General features: G+C 40.7%; 1 protein-coding gene across 7 annotated transcripts in view; it reads right to left on the bottom strand.

Annotated features, from left to right (window-relative positions):
* Med13l (mediator complex subunit 13L) overlaps positions 1 to 19,404 on the bottom strand; it is a 204,711-nt gene that overhangs the window by 88,414 nt on the left and 96,893 nt on the right. For 5 of the 7 annotated variants that reach the window (XM_035443271.1, XM_027414172.2, XM_027414168.2 and 2 more), the window contains exon 3: positions 9,316 to 9,400. The exons of 1 other annotated variant lie outside the window; for it this stretch is intronic. In XM_035443271.1, the coding sequence (XP_035299162.1) occupies positions 9,316 to 9,400 (85 nt within the window). Of the gene's footprint in view, positions 1 to 1,523; positions 1,550 to 9,315; positions 9,401 to 19,404 lie in introns of those variants that run through there. One more of the 7 variants, XM_035443270.1, reaches the window with a different exon arrangement.

Below are 19,404 nucleotides of genomic sequence, written 5' to 3'. Positions count from 1 at the left end.
TGTTTTCTTACACCCCAAGAACTCAGAACTTTGGGCACATATTGTCATGGGGAAAACAAGAAAGCAAACAAGCACTGAGTTGGAGTGTTTCCAAAACTGGAATTTCTGCATGACCTAAGTTCCTGTATTATCAAGGTCAGAGTAGAGGGAACTTAAAGACACTTTCAAACCACTGCAGCTCCTCCTGCAAGCTGGGTTTAGGATTTGTTGGTGACAAGTGGGCAATCCTATAGCAAGAATGCCAATAACAAAACCCTAACACAGCTCATCCTCTGTCCTGCTGTGTTCTTTCTGCAGGCACAGAAAGTCTGTAAAAAAAAAAAAAAAAAAATGAAGACTTGACATCAGCTGTACTCTACCTTGGCTGGGCCTGGCTTCTCTGTCCACAAAGTTTGTGTGTTTTTCTGTCAAGTTGCAAGTATTCTTCTAAGGACATGTTAGCAGTAATTGAAGCCACCACATATAATACCAACAGTACAACATTTCAACTGAAGTGACAATACAGTTATGACCAAGTTCATTCATGTGTAGGAGCAAATGACAATTCTATTAAAACTGCCCTCTACACAATGAATAAGATGCTGCGGACTGGAAGAAGTACCCTTGATTTTAAAAAATACAAAATGTGAAATAAAATGAACATTCTGATTTTGATGGAGTACAATGATCTCTCAATTTCAGGTAGTGAAACAACCCATGTTTTGAAGAAAAGCTGTCAGAATTCTTTTGCACAAGTATCTACGAAAGCTACATAGCAATTCTTATCTCAATGTTGAGGAAGATCTCTCCCTAGTTTTTGTCTCTGTGGTTCTCAAGGACTAGAGGGACAATTCAAGCCCTCACCCAGTTCATTACATGTTAAACAAGTTAGTAAATGGCAGCTACAACTTCTGGTCACAATAAAACTAACTCCCTTTGGAAAGAATCAATTTGGAAAAGGGTTACATCAAAATATCACTGGATTTATTTGAAAGTGAGCAATCTCCCTTGTTCACAGTGAAGAAAACCATTTCCAGACTATTCGATCTGACTTCACATTTCACATTAAACAAGCATGCTTCTGTGATAAAGACCATGAATACATTAAATTTTGAATAGAAAATAAGGAGTAGTCACCTAGGAAAAAGGTTGAAGTTGTCAACCTGTAAAGTATCACCAGCTTCTTCCTTGGCCAGACTCCATCTCTCTTGGGCAGACACTGCCACAAACAGTGCATCAGGTTTGCAGTGCAGTAACACTGCTGACAGTTACTGAAATCATGACTGCAGTCACCACCACCAGTGTGAGTGGAGATGAGTACCACAGTGTTCACTGCTGAAGCCAAGGAAGCTAAGGCAGAGAGGAACTATCTCCTAGCAAGGTCATGGGAACCCAGACACATCTGGGCACACAGCCAGGACGTAAGTGACTAACCCATAATATTTCCTTAATCCCTGCTTCTTGTCTTAATCCCAGGTCCATCTCATGACTGAGTTAACACCTAAACCTTTCTTTGCTTGGTAAAAGCTGTTAAGAGTGTCTACCTTAAATCCATGGTGCAGAGAATACAAGCAGTTATATAACAGGCATGAGATCACACCCAACAGCCAACACCTCCTTGTAGAGAACTGCATTGGACAAAGTCATATTGGGCTTGGGGTGGATATTCTATACATCTCCTCTGAGGCAAGGCCCAACAGAAAGGATGCTGTCAACTTTAAGCCCTGTGAGAAAATGGAAGAGATGTGACTATGCTACCGAAGACAGTTTTTGGCTATACTAGCACCTTAGGAGAGCAGACTGACTACAGCAGAGCAGATGTGCGATCTGAAAAGAAACCAAGAGGAAACGTAACAAAAGCTCTTCTAATGCCTCAAGGTTTGTCAGCTCTCTGACACAGACCTGAGCCCCAGAACTCCCATATTAAACAGCCCCACTGCCTGGGAGCCTCGATTCCCTTACTGGGCTATGTTACCTCTCTTCCTATTTAAACCCAAAGAGTGTTCCTGTCTCTGATTAAGCCTGTGGTTTCTCTTGTATTTATAATCAGGGTTCACTACTCAGTTATGATGACTCATTTCTATGAAACTCTTCGTGGAAGAGTTGTGACTGTGACTATCCAAAAGGTATTTACACACCTGTGACGTGGCACATTCTGGGTCCTGCTCTGTAGTGTTCAATTAAATAGCTGACATGAATGTTATACATTTTTAAAGACTATTTTCCTGTTTATAATTAAAGATGCTCTTCTGTCTGTGTTTACTGTGTGTGTATTTACCATGAGGCACTCAGTAACAGGAAGAGAAGTCTACTGAATTCACTTCTTCATAGTTTGTCCCTTCCCAGTGTAGCCCAAAATCACACTAAAGGAATCAACAGGGCTACTAAGACATGCTCAGGAAAACCAACACTATTACAAAATGTATTAACTATATTTGAAAAACATAATTAGGCAAATGTCATTTCCTATGAAGATGGCAATCCTGCTTTAAGGCAGACTGATGCCACTTTGAAAGGCAGCTGTTCAAGGCCAGGGTTTGATGATGTTAGGCAACAGCTGAGAAGATTATCTCTTTAACTGTCAGCACATGAGAGGTCAACGTTTCAAGAGAAATGCTGAAAAGTGAAGGCAAGTTCCATGTGTGTGAGCATGTGAGGCTCCTGTGCTGTGCTACATGGTTCTCAATAATTAACTACAATGTGCAAGATCCCATCTCTACTCCGAAAGCCTGAGGAGACCTGATGCAGGGTACCAAGTGCCTGAGCAGCAGTCATAGACTAGCCCAGCAAGTTGCTTTCCTGATGGGACAGCGGGGAGGAGCAGAAGAAAGCCCACCTAGATAGCACTTCTGACCTCCACTACAGCTTCACCCAATGGCACCTTGACTTGACTTCACTCTCTGTTCAGAGCAGCCCACTGCATCCTGCCCACCTGTATACCAAGCATCCTCAGTGCCACCTTCACCTCCCTCAGTACCACCTCCATCAGATGCAGGAAATTAGTTTCTGTCAAGGAGATTATGATACGTCCAGTGGAGGAGATGAGGAACCCCTTCCCAGCTGACCAGTGCTGTTCTTACAGGAAGGTATAGTCAGGCAAGGCCTCTCTACTTCACACCCTTTGTAAAATGACTATAGCCTTAGGTTCAGCCTCACCTGAAATGTCCATTCTAACTAATGCAAATCCAAAGAAATGTACCTCTCTTCTCAGTCCATTCAGTGTCTAATGTTATTCTTTCATTACTACAAAAAAACAAAAACCCCACAGTTGTCAGCATCTTCACCCCTTTTCTGTGGTAAAAAATTAAGTGAACAGCTTGACTGATGCACATCAGAAGATGAGATTCCTTTCCAGACATTTACAATTACTGTTTTCAACCACTGGTTTCCAGTTTTTTACTTATGTCCTCCCATTACAGAGAGTGCCCCCAATCTAAAGACTCATTTTCTTATGTGGCATTTCCATAAAACGGGAATTGACTCATTCTTGCACTTTTACACAATTCCCAAGGGTGCCAGATGTTTCCATTTCATATAACCATTTCTTCAACTGCAGCTACACGTGTCACTGTGCTCCAATGAATTCGAGAGCTATGCTGCAGTCTCTAACCTACCCATCAGACACCAGGCCCAGAGTATGTGAGCATGTTGTTGGTGTAGGTGCAGTTCCAATCCTGTATTTCCCCAGCTGCTGGACCTGACACAGGGAAGCCTAGCAGCCTTTAGCAGAACAGCAGCAGTGCACTGCCAGGTAGAGCACCACACTTCTCGGGTGTCAAAATCCACACTGCCAAGTTTCCCTCTGCCTGCATGGCATGACTGGGCACTCAACTTCAAAAAGCTCCAATAATCTTCCACTGTGTACAAAGCAGTGGTGAGCTGACATCTGGGGACGGCAATAAGCCCCCTCGAAAATCAGCAAGTGTATTTTATTCCAAAGCCTTCAGACAGTTACAAATTAAAATCTGAGTAACAAACCTAATGCCAAACAGGCAGTGTGCCAGATGCTTTGGGTTTGCTACAATGTGGCACACGCAAGGCACTTCATAAGCGCATGCGCGCACACACACACACACACACACACAAAAAAAAAAAAAAAGAGCACCACTCCAAGTCTTTGAACTAAGCACAGTTTCTGCATTTTTCAAAAAATTTTACTTGATTATCATATGCAGGTAATAGTTTGGTACCATGAAAAGTCACATCAACTATAATAAGGTCAAGGTGTCTTGAGTTATTACACAAATGCCGGTAGAGTGACTGTACACTTTGTTCTCCATGATGAGGAGGAAGCAGTCTCAGGATGACACACAACCTAAGCACTGGCAGGATAAGCATGGGGTGGAGGGACACTTGACTGGAGGCTGAGGAACAGTCTACACTCAGACATTCTTACATGGTGAGGCAAGCGAGGAGAAAGGTGAGCAAAAGGGGGGTGGGAATAAGCTCAATGACAAGGGATTCTAGATAAATAAAAAAAAACAAATTAATGGTATTTTATCATCCTGGGCATTTAGCCAAAAAAAAAGATAATTGGCTTAAAAAAAAAAAAAAAGGAAGCACACTTACTTTCTCAAGACACAAGAAAAATAAGCATAACGACATGATCTAAAACAGTAAATTCTGAAACTCTCCACTTCTCAAGTTCTAAAAAGTCACAAAGATAACACCTAAAGTAGCAAAAAGAGTTCAAAATTTTGTCTGTCTCTCTCTCTGATGCGCACATGCACGCGCGCACACACAGACACACACACACAGACACACACAGACACGGACACACACACACACACAGACACACAGACAGACAGACAGACAGACAGACAGACAGACAGACAGACAGACAGACACACACACACACACAGACAGAGAAACCTTTCTGTTCCCATACCATAAACAGCAACTAACTAGAAGACAGAAACACGTATTTCTCCCCATCCCACGACATCAAGTATGGACATGCAACTTCCATATCTCTCTCCCTGGTAGTTTCTGCTTTGTCGTTTATTTAAGCCTAGTGACCAGTGTGTTAGCTAATGATGTATGAGCAGACATGGTGTGCATCACTTCAGCACAGGCTCTCCATTCCTGAGAGCTCCTTAGCTCTCTGCTCTCTACCAGAAAGCCAGCAAGCAGAGGCAAAGGCTGCCTGGCAGTGCTAGGGGCTAGGGCAGCCAGGCAGACAGCACTGCAAGCACACAATCTGTCTCTACTGTGATAAATGATGTTTTGACTTCTAATAATGTTGTATCTTTGAGCCTGACATGGCTGATGAAAGAGGCAATAGCAATACATTTAAAGCAGGCCAATAGCCACCAAAATGAAAAGAATGGGGCCAAATGGAGAGTGATAAGAAGAGAAGGGGAGTTCAGTTTTCTAAGAACTACAAACATGAGGGTGGGAACTTGGGTTTGATTACCAAACAAGCAATTCCATGGAAGGAACATCAGCTAATGGTTGTATGAAGCTAGAGAGAAGGTTTCCAGAGGTCCTGGGTTTCGTTCCCAGCATTCACAGTGGCTCACAACTATTATCTTATAATTCCAGTTCATGGGGAGCTGAGGCCCTCTTCTGGCTTCTGAAGGCACCAGGGACACAGACATACATGCAGGTAAAACACTTATACAAAAAAGATAAATAAATCTAAAAAACAAAAACCTTAAATCTCCACTATGATATTTTAAAAGATAACTGAAAAAAATTTAAAGATAATTGAAAGTTCCAAAGGATAGCTTTCAAAATAAAAACATGAAAGTATTAGGAAAACAGATTTCTGCTCCACTCAGTGCAAACCATATTCTAACACTGAGTACTCCCTGAGGATGAAACAAACTCCTTCAGAACCTACTCACGTGATAGGGAGTCCTCCAGGAAGGGGAGCACAGCAGAAGAATGGGGCAGACCAGAATCCCAGGTTTGAGCTGGGAACTGTCGGTGCTAACTCCACTCTGACAACAGCAATTCTCACTGTCTGTCCTTCTCTGAGCCATAAGGGCAGCCAGCCAAACAGAGCTCTCAAAACGAAAAGGGCAGTGTGCAGGGCCCAAGGCCCATGTTGCACAGTTGGTTAGGTGATGAAGCTGAGACCCAAACCCCTGCTGCATCTGCAGGTAATTAAGGAAAAGGATTTCTAGGAATGAGTGCCTAGAAAGAATAGAAAGCCACAGCCAGAGATGCTCTCTCCAGTCTGATGCCTTTATGCAAATGCTCATAGGAGTAGCATGTTGGTTTGTTTGTTTCTAAATGGGCCAATGACTCCAACTGGAAGTGCAAATACAGGGCAGGCAAACACTGAAGAGAAACAGGGGAAATGGGTATCTGAAGTCACATTGCTTACAATTTAAAACTGCCTACAGATTATCAATAGAGTGGTGCTTCAGTACCAATCAACAGCAGCCCAGAATGCAATGCTCTTCTGTGAGAAAATGACAGTATTATTTAACTTCTGTACTGAAACGGTCCTTAATGATTCGCTTCAGTGACGTCATTCTGTTAGCCTTTCATAAAGATCAATTTACATTTCCTCAGACCTAAGCAAGAGCTTTTCAAGATAGTGAATAAAATTTCCTATTATTTAAGCATCTTTATGCTTAAAAGGTAAAAAGCAGAATGAATCACTTGCCCAAGTTTTGTAAATACATAAACTAATTTAGAAAGCCCACAAGCACTGCTACTGAGCTGGTAATCAATCAGATTTTATACAAGGAACTCACAGAACTCACACTAGAATACCAGGCTGACCTTCCATGAGCAGAAACAAAAAAAGCAGAACAGAATATGGTAGGAAACAGACACCAAAACTACACAACAGATTCAAAGACAGTTATAGCAAGTGCTCTCAATGATAAGGAAATGAAAGGTAACGTATGGAGCTGCCACCCAGATTCACAAGCAGGGTAATACTCATGCACAGAACGTAGCTACTTCAAGTCTGAAGGACAGTGAGTGACTATGCCACAGAACCGGAGCCATAATAAATTTTTCAAAAGGACCTTAAATTACCCAAGAGTCACAGTGAGGAAGCTTGGTCATGAAGTGTTTTCTAAGGTAAAAGCTGATCTGCTCACTGTCTCAAAACTGAGTCCCAGAGGAGAATTCCAGCAGGCTATTCTGAGACTGTCAAATAGTACAAAACAATGCAATTTATGGAAAATAGTCATTATTGACCGACTATGTGAAATACAGTACCACATTAACAAAGACTGAAGGCCCGGCTCCCACATCTAACTAGCAGGCTACTCACTTAACTTAAAGCTGAATGCTGCCAACTTGGAGCAAATATGAGACCCAGATTATATTGTATGTCATGACTGATTTTCTTAAAAATGATGGTTCAACTGGGCCCTGGCATTACTTACCACTTAAATTATAAATTCATAAGCCCTGAGTAAGGAACTTATATGTATGTCCTTCCACTTAGTTTTTTCTATTCCTCTAATTTTTCCAACAAAGAAAAATGCTAAAACACGGGGCTGAGAAAAAGTTATGTTTTGTAGAAGGAATCAATCATGATTTTAAAACCCAGTGTGTTACAATTTTAAAAATAGGGTTTGTTCTACATACCACAGAACCCTATTTAAAGGCACATTCCTAATGAGCCCTTTATTTGACATATAATTATGCAAACAGTAAATTTTCCGTGTTTTCCTGAATGGGTTTGGGTGTACTTTTATACTTGTTTATTGGGGGGATTGGTGTAGGGAGAGCGACACACAAAGAATTGCCAAATACTTAATTCATGATTATCTGATCTTGAAATCAATGCTTCCTCCTACTTGGGACACCTCGGTAGAAATGTGTGGAGCAAAGTGGTGTCAGGATCCAAAGTTTGAAAGAAGCAGACGTTTGATAGGCAAAACATTTTTAAATGACTCAGATGGTGATAGTTTCCCTATATCACCCCCATCCAGCAGCTGGAACATGAATTTAATATACTATAATGCCCTTCCAGATTGATGACCTCAGGGCATCGTCTGCATACACCAGAGAAGGGAACAATGACTCCCACAGAGGCTCTAAACTAAGCCATTCTTAGTCATCTGTGTCTCCCCTCAAAACACGACTGAGAGCCTGGAAAGAACCTTATACAGAAGGTAAGGAGGTGCTCCAACAATCACTGTCTCAAAGGACAACTCATATCAACATTTTTCAGTCAGCTATGCAAGAACGTGGGCATCAACCTAAATGATAGCAATGAGGTATAAGTCATGGATATAAATGTCTGTTCCGAGAACAGCTCTCAATGTGTATTCTAAAAAGGACCCCAGGCTGGCCTTGAACTCCTGACCCTCTGGCTTCTGCTTCTGGAGTCACATAATCACAGTTGTGTGCCACCAGAACAGCTCAAAGAACCCAAACTTGTTTTTGAATGTGAGTAGGTCTGATGGAGGGGAGGAGAGACAGAGAAGGAAGGGACAAAGAGACTGACTAGGACAGAGATGTGAAAACCTCTTCATATAGACTGCCAACTAGTAAGAGAATAGATGGTGACATTTCAAGTCAACATCACAGTCATAGTAGCAATAATGATTCTGGCAAGGGTCACCAGCGCATGCTAAAGTGAGTGGGGCTTACAAGAGAGGGGACCTCCACAGTCCCACTGGTCTGCTGCAAATCATAACAGGGATGGGGCTGACCAGGATCACAGCTCACAAAATTCTAATTTAGAGTGAAGAAACCAGACAGAGAACATCACTCCAACCAAATGACTGCAGATTCTAACATCATTAACAACACTGACATGTGTCAGCTGCCATGACACTCAGAGCAAGATACGGCTTCACTTCTGTGGCATTCCTACTAAAAAGCATAAGCCTCATCAAATCAGGAGAAACTGCCTCAAACTGAGGAGGCAAGAGAAGGCCCAACTCATCAAATATTGCAGTATCAGCAAGAACATTAAGAGAGAAAGAACTTTCCTAGATTTGGAAAGCTATAAAACCTAAACATACTATCTTGTTGCAAGAAACATAACTGTAAAACCTGACAGCCTCTCTATTACAGCAAGGGTCAGAGACTATCCTGTCACTTTCATACTGATTCTACACTTACATGAGAGGACACACCTGACCTCAGGAAGCGCACACTCAAGTATAAAGGGTAAAAAGAACAATGACAGGGAGTCTGTGAATGATTCCAGAAATAAACAGTAGAAACCGAACAAGAAACATATATGGACTGGGAAGGGGACACAGAATTCCATATGCGGTCCCTAAAGCTTTTCTATCAATAGAAAAACAAACACACTTAACTCTCATGCTGCAAATGACCCCCTGTCTCTAAAGCCCAAGTGGACTCGGGCAATCCTGAGCACAGAGCCAAGCCACTACCCCTTCTTACCTTTCTAACAGATTGTGGATTGCTTTGAAGAGCAGCGTTCTACATTCATAGGAAAGGCCATTTTCCCAGAGTCCTTCTTCCACAACTGAAAAGAAACAAGAAAAAAGAAAAAAAAAGAACCAGTAAAAAGGACATCCAAATAAAAAGAAACTTTGACACATTTTTCTAATGCAAAGTTAATGAGCTAATTCAAAGGATTTAATCTCAACCTCAAAGGGAACAGAAAGGGAAAGGTAAACACTGCCCATGGGCTTAAGGTAGGAATGAAGGAACAGAGAATTGGTTTCCGCCTTTCAAGTACAATCATGGAGCTATGGCACTCCCATCAGTCTCTCTGCCCTTCAAAGCTCAAGCCATTGTTAATACTCTCAAAGCAACTTTCACAAGTCTTAAAGAATAATTTGAGATTTCTACTTAAAAGTAACAAAGATGTCAGAAAGTAATAGGTAGACTGAGGAGATGATTACCAAAGTATCTGAATTATGCACAGTTGCTTAAATGAAAATATATCTAGATAGGGTTATAAAGAATTTGGACAGAGTGCTAAAAGTTAATTATTGCTACAATAGTGAATTACTTCCTGGATTTATAATTTTATAAATGCCTAATATCTAAGGGAAAAGGCATGCTTGTTTTGAAATAAGTTATGGGAGGGACCCACAGGAACTCCCAAAGAACCAATGCCCATGAAGTCCTAAAGTTCTTGTTTTTTTTTTTTTTTTCGTAACAATATACTGGGTGGGTAGATAGGAGAAGAGACCAAAAGAGATAATTATACAAAAGAGATCATTTCTTTTAAGTTAAATTAGCTTGATTTAAGATGGGGGGGGAGACAGGCACTTGGGAGGCAGAGGCCGGTAGAATCTTTTTGAGCCTCAAGCCTGTTGGATGTGGTGAGTTAACTAGACTCGTGGGTTTGGGTTCTCATGAATGGAAACCTACAGACTGAGGACAAAGACAATGGTCACTAAGTGTGCAGGAATACCTGTTGGTACTAGACTTTCTCTTCATGAGCCCTACAGACCATTCAGTGATAAATACATTTTAAATCTAGACTCCAAGCTTCCCAGCTAAATATTAATTCTGTATGAATAAAAAATAATAGGAAAACTATTTCATAGGCTATATTTATCGATTTGAACTCTTTTGGTATCAGAAGAAAAAGGCACAAGAAATCAAACAGCTCTATATAGAAAATGAGAGGAAAGTGTCAATCAAAATAAAGAATTCCTAGATGCAAACACTCTCCTCCTGCTATTTTAAGTGTTACAGCCAAATTAAGAATGGCAACAAAGTAAGTGCTGCCGCAGCTACTGGGTACAGACACACACTCTTGGCACAGGGTCACTTCACTGGGGTAGTAAGAAGCTAAACTCAGAATTGGTTTAAAGTGTGTCGCTTAGCTCTCTTAATACCATCCTCATTCAGATAAACTATACAAGTACTAAATGGTTTTTAGAAGAGACTATTCTATAAAGGAAATTTTAAATAGTAATAATCACTGCTTAGCATCCAAACACTCAAAAAATATCAGTTTATAACTTGTCCCAACTTTTAAAACATTGCATCTTGCAGAATTAATATTTAATATTTTTAAAAGGAAGGCCATATAAAAGCTTCCAAGTGTCAATGTGACAAGATATCAAAGTAGCAAACACTCTGGCTTGGAGTTTCCCAGCAGACATTGCTCTGTTCCATAAGCAAAACTGATGATGAAGAAGTACAGGGGAGGGTGGGGAAGAAAGACAGAAAGCAGCACTCAGTTCCTTCATCCATCCTCACCCTGTGCACAGTCTGAAAACCAGAACTGCTTTCAAAGAATACAGGTTCCCTCTAAGCTGTGATACATAGTCCCTTTTATGTATCACACTGCTGCAACAGCTGAAATGAATGTCTAGACATCTGAAACACTTCTTACTCCCCTACTGCTTTTTAACCTCAGGCATCAGAATTACTGAAACCTATTATCCAGAACATTGAGTTCAGCAAGCACATTGGCCACTGCAAAAACTGGAGGGGGAGGGGCACTAGTGGAAAATAGAACTCCTCATTCAGCCACTGAAAAAGGATTTTTTTTTTCAAACCCCACAAATGTAAATAGACTAAAAAGCAAGGCAAAAGAGAGGTCTCACCCTTGTTAGATTTGCTGTAACACAGGGCTAAGGGAACATGATCTAAAGGGAGGCTGAGAATCTGCCCCCTTGTCTTTGTTTTCAATTGTGCTGCTCAATGCATAAAACTGTAGTTAAAAACTGAAACTTTCCAATTCTCACATCTACTCCCTGAGCACTGTACAATAAGCAGACATTGCAATAAGACAGCATTTATCAATTTCACGATGGACTATACCAAATAATACTTAAGAATTTTTGGCATATCTGATTTCTTAAAAAAAATTGACTTAACAAAAAATTGAGTAACAAAGTAGCATAATGTCACATTAATTCTGAAAAATAGCACCATACCCATAAAAAATCCAATTACACACAGTATCACTGACTGATCACCATTTTGCTATTATTGATTGCCTTGTAAAATCTATCTGAAGTCATTAATAACTAAATGGACTTATTTATATCAAACCTAACCCATTCAGCAAGCTGCTCTCTTGAACTGCTCTTGGATGTAGAACATTTGGTTTCACTTAGCAAATTTGTATCAGAAATGCATTTAGCTTTCCACTGTCAATTCATCAGTCAAATAAGGACCAGAGGATAAACTATTAGGGACAGAACACAGACACAGAAATGCCTTTAACATTTGCAAAGTTAAAGGATTGCAACCCTGATAATGCTCAGCAGCCAGAAGATTGGCTGTGACTTGCCATTTTACCAGGCTAACATCTTCCTAAGGAGTCTCTAACAGCATGGGTCCTCTGCCAGTTGTAGGATAACCAGAATTTTAATGAAGGTTTCTGCTCAGCACTGTAGCAGCTGAGACATGACCCATGTTAGCATTTCAATGGATCACAGGACTCACAAAGCCAGTACATTTTCTACTAAAGGAGGTCAGAGAATTAGATTTCTGGATACACAGAGCAAGACCTTCAGAAGACAGCTAGCTGTGCAGAAGAGAGCCCCATGTCACTGTGATCACTCACAATGAAGGAGAAAGCATAAGTGTGGCATTGATTCCCCAAATCCAAGTTCATCCCCCATTCACCACTCTTTTCAAGCATTTTACAGTGATCACTACCATTTTACCTTATGCTCTTAATGTACTCAAAAAAATGTATAAATGGACAAGGGTCTAGAAGGATAGCCCTGGCTAGGAGAGCAGTCATCACCTCATTGTAAACTCCAGACTTCCTTTGTGAGAATATGTTAATTACTTTAATTCTTAAGTAAGGTCAGTGTTAAACAGCTACATGTTCTGAAATTGCAAAGGATTGCCATGAGATATAAATTAAATGTGGGGGTTTTTAAATTTTTGTTTTTGAGCATTCTCACAGTATAGCCAAGGGTAGCCTCAAACTCATGACAATCCTCCTGCTTTAGCTTTCAGACTTCTAGGATTACAGGTGTGAGATACTGTTCCAGGCACCAAGAAATGTTCAATATTAACAAAAAAATGTACATATGGTTGATACATATATGATGTACACACATTATATAGGACACACATACGATATACACACATACGATTCAGTTAAGGCATTTTCACTTAAATCTATCAATGCTTCATATAAACTTCTTTTAAGATGGTGTCATGTTAGTCAAAAACACTCAATCTTTGGGTTTCAATTCTGTTCTCAATTAAAGAGTAAAAAAAATTAAAACTATTTATTCCCTTCCACTCTTCAGAGGCAACCTGCTTTGAAATGTAAACACACATTCTTGCATGCTACTAAAATTCTGACAGGAGAGGTCGCCAAACTGCATCTTACACTAAGGCTCCAACAGTTGTCTGTCACTGCTATCACTGTGAGTAATCCTCCCAGCTGTAACTGTTTGAAATGCAGCTGTCTTCTTGGCATTCTCTCCCAACCCCCACTCAGCTAGCATTTCTGTTCTTGCTGCAATAATCTTACAGGGCATTTTACAGGAGGCTTAGCCCTGGCAGAGGGCACTCTCTGGCGTGACCACGAGAACATGGAAACACGATTCATTAGACACGCCTGGAGTGACAACAATGGTGCCGCTTCTTGCTGCCTTTCATTTCACACATCAGCCTGAGACTAATGCATTCTCGTTACTCAACAAGCACGTTTACAGACAGGGGAAACTGTAATCACCTCTGATTAAGAGACGGCAGATTTCTCCTATATGAGCCGCCAGCCACAGTGACATAGTAATTATTTTGTAACTGACAGGTTAAAACAGCAAATGTAGCAAAAATAACATGGGGGAGGGGAGGGAGCAGAGCAGGAGGAAGAAGAGTGAAGAGGGAAAGAGAGACAGCTTGAACTCCACACAGAAGGTCCTCTGAGACTAAGTCTGCTCTACATGTTCTGTCTCCACCTAAGGGATGGTACTGTGACAGTCTCATTAAGTACACACACCCTAAGGGTTCATTTCTTTGGTCATTTTTTAGCTAATTACTACTGGCCTTTCTTTTTTCTGGTTCTCTCACCAACAGTCTATGATATTGACAGTGGTGTTAAACTCCTTCATCTTCCTTTAATTTTTGCTGTACTTTTTCTCACCGACTTTTACTACAAATAGCTGTTTTCATTTGTAAAACACTGCTCCAACCTTCCTATTTTAATGTAGTTTTTAAAAAGAAAATACTCTTTTGAAGAAAAACAAGATTGCGGAATAATTACATCGGCTCATCACTTGGTCCAGCGTGCAAAAGTTCCAGCTATGAACGCAGAGGCCCTGACAACAAGTGCAGGCCATTCTACTATAGCACTTCCAGGAAGTGAACATCCCTCACACCCATGGGGCTGCACCCTCTGTGAGACCAAGTGTGCATGCTGGCAGCCACGGTTTGTGCAGAGATTGGTAGTTAAGAGAAAAGAATTTGTTAGGTGTGGAAATGAGTATAGTTAAAATAAAATAGTGGAGAGTAGATTTTGAAGATTAACATTGTATATAATTAACATCTTTAAAAAAAGTTTAGTCTTTTCTTAGGCCTTCTATAACATTACTGTAGTTTACATTAAGAATATGCTATAAAGCAAAAAGAATTCACACATGTGAAGAGTGCAGTGAACAAAAAACAGCTCCTGGAAAACAAAGAAAAAGAAGATAAGCAAATAGAAACTTTCAAACAACTTGAGGGGCTGGTGCAACTCAGTGGTTAAGAGCTATTCTTGCAGACAGAGGACCCATGCTGGGTTCCCAGAACCATTTGGTAGTTCACAGCCATCTATAGCTCCCTGACACTCATTAGGTACACATTTATACAATAAATAAATCAAAACAAAATAATAATAATTATAAATTTCAAAAACATTTTTAAAAATGCAATGGAGTGCTAATGAAACAAGCATGGGACCCTGGTTCAATCCCCAGTGCTTGGCCTCCTCCTTCCTCCTCCTTCCTCCCTCTTTCCAAGCACACACACTAAAAAGTTTCACCTTGGAGGGTGAGGGGGTGGCGGTGGGAGTTAAGAGGGTGAGAGAAACCAAACACACCTGTGTTTTGCAATCTAGCAAAATGCTTGAACAACTTTACACTGTTACATTGTTTTAGATATGACCCCACCAGGTCAGAGACTAAAACACCACAGCCTATCTCTAAGGTGCTGTTAAATGACCTTAGACTCAGTGCTATTATATTACCGAGAATCAACCAAGACAACACAGTTTATACTCTATATATTCAAGACTCCTCTTTTACTTTGTCCCTTTGTACTGTATACAACCATGAACCCCCCCCAGAAAAAAAAAAACTAATGTAATCATTTTTACAGGCTTCCTCCCTCTCCCTCCCTCCCTCCCTCCTCCCTCCTCCCTCCTCTCTCCCTCCCCCCCCCCATCTCAGTTTAAATGTATTCTAGCCACCTGAACACTGGGTATTTGGCTTCCATGTGCACTCTGTTCACAATCAAAACTCTTAGCAGAAACCAATTATTATTCTTCACTTTCAAAGGGCAGTGCAGCTCTCCCATTGGGTTAGTCTATTTTCTGTTATCAGAACAAAATGCCTTGAGTCGAATACTTAATGAAGAAAATGGGTTTCCTTAGCTCCTAGATTCTGAGGCAAAGTGCTCCTGACTTCATCATGTCAAGGAGGTAGAGAGGAGGACAAGAAGAGAACAAAAGCCAGAGAGATCACAGTCTTGCTCCTTCACAATGCCTACCTTTCAAGACCCAAGGCCCTGAAACTGCTCTCATGGAAGGGCGCTGCTCATCTAACTACCTCCCACTGGGCCCCAGCACACCTCACCCTACCATATCGAGGTCCACAATCCAACACACGAAAGCTTGACCTACACTCAGAAGATCTAAACCCCAAGGTGCACACATCTTCAAAACAAGCTTGTGGTTTCTCTTCTTTTTTCCTTTCTCTGTGACTCAGGCTGGCCCAAACTCAAAATCCTGCCTCACCTCCACAGTGCTGGGATTATAGGCTCTGTGCAGCCAAGTGTGGCCTCAGTTACAGCTTCATCCATTGTAAATCATGGAGTTGTACAGAGACTGGTCACTGCTTACTGCCCTGACAATGCACCCACAGAGGATACACTTTAAAGATATGAAGAGTATACAAACAGTAGATTTACCAAGCACTGTAATAGCCAGGACCAGAAAAGCAGAAAGTGAGGCAAGCGAGTCCCACTGGTTCTGCACATGCACTGTGAGTCTTTCTGGCTCTGGCTCCACAAGACTGTAACAAGGTGCCCTGTGCTGTCAGTTTTTAGGACAGACCCCAAGGATTTCCACTGTTTCAGGGCTAGTTTCAGACAATTTCACCAAACCCACAACACAAACCAATACTACAGTTAAGCTGGTATTTGATGGGCTAGCCTTTAATCTACCCATTTAAAATGGGGTTTAATGCAGAAAAAAAAAAAAATGCATTCACCAAATGATTAACTCGTATTACCCTGTTAGTCACATGATGAAGTTCTGTCCACTGATGTATAACATGAATTCTTCATTCCATGATTTTAAAACTAGCTATTATAAAGTGCACCAATCAAAAAGTTCCTTATATTTGTGCTATTTTACCTGAACCAATCAGAAAGCTTTTATAAGCTTGCTATAATATTTATTGGAGACCAGATCAGGTTGCTAAATAATTCATTTACTTTGTATACAACTTTCTGTATGTTATAAACCAATTTTTTTAAACTTTAATCAACTGAACTTCCAAAAGAAAAGAACTACATATGGAAGAATCCAACTTGCAAGCACAGTGCTCCCAATATGACTGTGCCTTAACTGCATTGGGCATCAGCCACAGAATGGACAAGCAATAACCACTGTAAGCCCTCAGCTACACATTTACACTAAAACACGCCTCATCTACGGCTGTTCTTCACTTGAATGACAGGGTAAGCAGACAAGAAAGGACAGGAAGGAGCACAGTAAACAGGAAAGCATGCACTGGGGGGCCTCTGCCTGTCCTCTTGTACCACTGGCCCCTCCACCAGCCACCTGTGCCTAAACTAATCCCCTCTTAGTGGCCCTTTCACCTTCACTCACTTTTCTTTATCAATGACTTTGCCACAAACAATGGTAAGAAGTATGTGTCTATCACCTTTCTTCTCACTATCTGAAACAGACAAGTCAATCTGTGCTGACAAAAAATCTTCACTAAGAAAATACTGTGTCCCCAGAAAAACACTCAAAGAAAACAAAAAGCAAGAAGATCAGATCCGTGTTATTAAGGCTGTATGCACAGAGGTGTGCTAGGCCCTGTAGTGCTAAACATACATTCTACCACAGAGCTACACCCTATGAGTGAGTCTCCTAAAAGTTTACTGTATTAAAAACAGACAACTTTAAGTTATGAGATTTCAACTTCAAGAAGATGTTTTTATGAGTAGTGCCAGTAACTCTTTACCCTCTTCCCTACACATTACTGATTAGTTATCAACATTACAGGCTATCATTGTATTGGTGAGGACACACTGTCACTATCAATTCACACTGTTCCATCAATCATGGTCATCATGGTTGAAAATCATCAGTAGAGTTGTCTAATGAGACTTAAATCCATATTCCATGATGCTATGACACTGTATCAGTAAGGATATGCATGTGCCTGTCCCCTCCTGTGAGATAACAAACCTAAGGCCAGAGCATCTGCTACAAGCCACATCCATAAAAGTTCAGGACCTTTTAACTTTCCCTTTTTTTTGGGGGGGGGGAGATAAATACTGCAGAATCATAATCGAAGAATTTCTGCAGTGTACTTGACTTTCTTCCCAGTTGATCAGCATGAGTGCAATTATTCTCAAATATCTGAAGCTTATTCATTTACATTAAATTTGTGTGATTCTGCAATAATTTTTAAAACTGAATTTGTGTTCTTTAATCTGGCATCATGAGTCAATTATAAATTCTCATTTGGTAGACAATATTTAAAAGATTTACATTACATACTGGAGGGTATTCTAAAAAGGATACTCTGGAGATAGACTAGTAGAGCTGCTTTAGTAGAGCTGCTTTAAAAAGGTGAGAATAGGAAACTGAAAGATACTGGCTGCCCTCACACCATATTCTTCCATCTGCCCTGCCCATTCTGCCCCAATCCTCTCTGGGAGCCAGAAATTTCGTCTCCCACAGGCGGTTCTGCATAAGCAGACAGGAAAGACATTTACCAACAGGGTCCTTACCCACTGCTCCAACCCCATTAAGCACCACAGTAGTGCCTTCCTCCACAAGATCCTAGAGACAACAGGAGAGACTGGTATAATTCCCAACCAACAACCACAGGACACCACACTGATCATCAGTGAGTGTGTTACAGAAGACAATGCAAGCAACAGGCGTATTTGGTGTAGCTGCACACAGTCCTTTTTACAGTCTAAAATTGCTGACTGTATAGGAGGATTGCTATATGGCATAAGGTCTCTAAGTATCTAAGCCACTTTTAAAAATTCACAAAGTGGGCAAGATAAGAAATAACCAGAAAAAATAATACAGGAAAGAGCAAATGCACCTGATACTGCAATTTTTCACTTAAACATATGTGAAAAACAAGTATTATCCAAATGTCGGATTTAAAAAGTATCCATTATGGGGGTTTTGTTTTCAGGTCTTACAACCCATGCAATGCTGAAAGTGCAGTTGCCTTGTACACCAGACTACGCATTAAATGACAAAAGCATCAGATTTCCAGTTGTCACTACCAAAAAAAAAGTCTCCAGACAATGCCAAATATACCTGAGGCACAAAATTTCCCAGCTTGAGACACAATGGAAAGATCCTCAAGTTGCACTCACTCAATCCTACTGTTTATTTTAGAGGAAAAAGAGGAATTATTAGGAAAGTGAATTCTTTGTGGAAGTTGTCCATAAAATAAGCATAATCTGTATGAGCATACTACTTGCAAAAGAGAGATATTATCTCACAATCCCATGGACACACACAGGGATTCTGTTGTACAGGGAACTAGAAAGGCAACCACCATTAGCGTAGGGAAAAAAGCTTCACTCTACCACACAGAAAAATACAAGACTCTGCCACAGCAAGGTGTACAACTGGGCTGATAATGTTTACCAAATCTTCATCAGACAGACTGTCTTGAGCTAGATGCTGCTTTATATAATTATCAACTTTAACAAACACTTTCAAACTGTGAAGTTTAGGTTTAAGCTCCTCACTTTCCTACATGTACAGATAAGTACATGTGCCTGTTTTCACTCAAAGCCCCAATGTCACATTATGGAAAGATCAGTACCAAAACAAGTATTATCCTGTTCTTTCATTCAGACATGTTCTTTTATTCACATGTCTCTAGAACCTGCCAAATTTACTCATGGCACTGGAGAGGCTCCATCTGTCATTTTGCAGTATATCTGGTGTAATGCTACTATCAAAGTTCAAAACACAAAATCTCTGAAAAAAACAAAATGCTCTCTTAGGATATCATGCAGCAGTAGCATTTGGAGATGCCCTGTAGTCAAACTAAACATGCTATTTACACAGAGAAATGTGGTTTCTTGCAGCTAGCTTAGTCTGGGCTGTAGAGA

The sequence above is a fragment of the Cricetulus griseus genome, chromosome 4 (assembly GCF_003668045.3).
Source record: "Cricetulus griseus strain 17A/GY chromosome 4, alternate assembly CriGri-PICRH-1.0, whole genome shotgun sequence".
NCBI classification, from domain to species: domain Eukaryota; kingdom Metazoa; phylum Chordata; class Mammalia; order Rodentia; family Cricetidae; genus Cricetulus; species Cricetulus griseus.
Note: the sequence above shows the minus strand (reverse complement) of the source record. Positions and strands in the feature narration are given on the sequence as shown.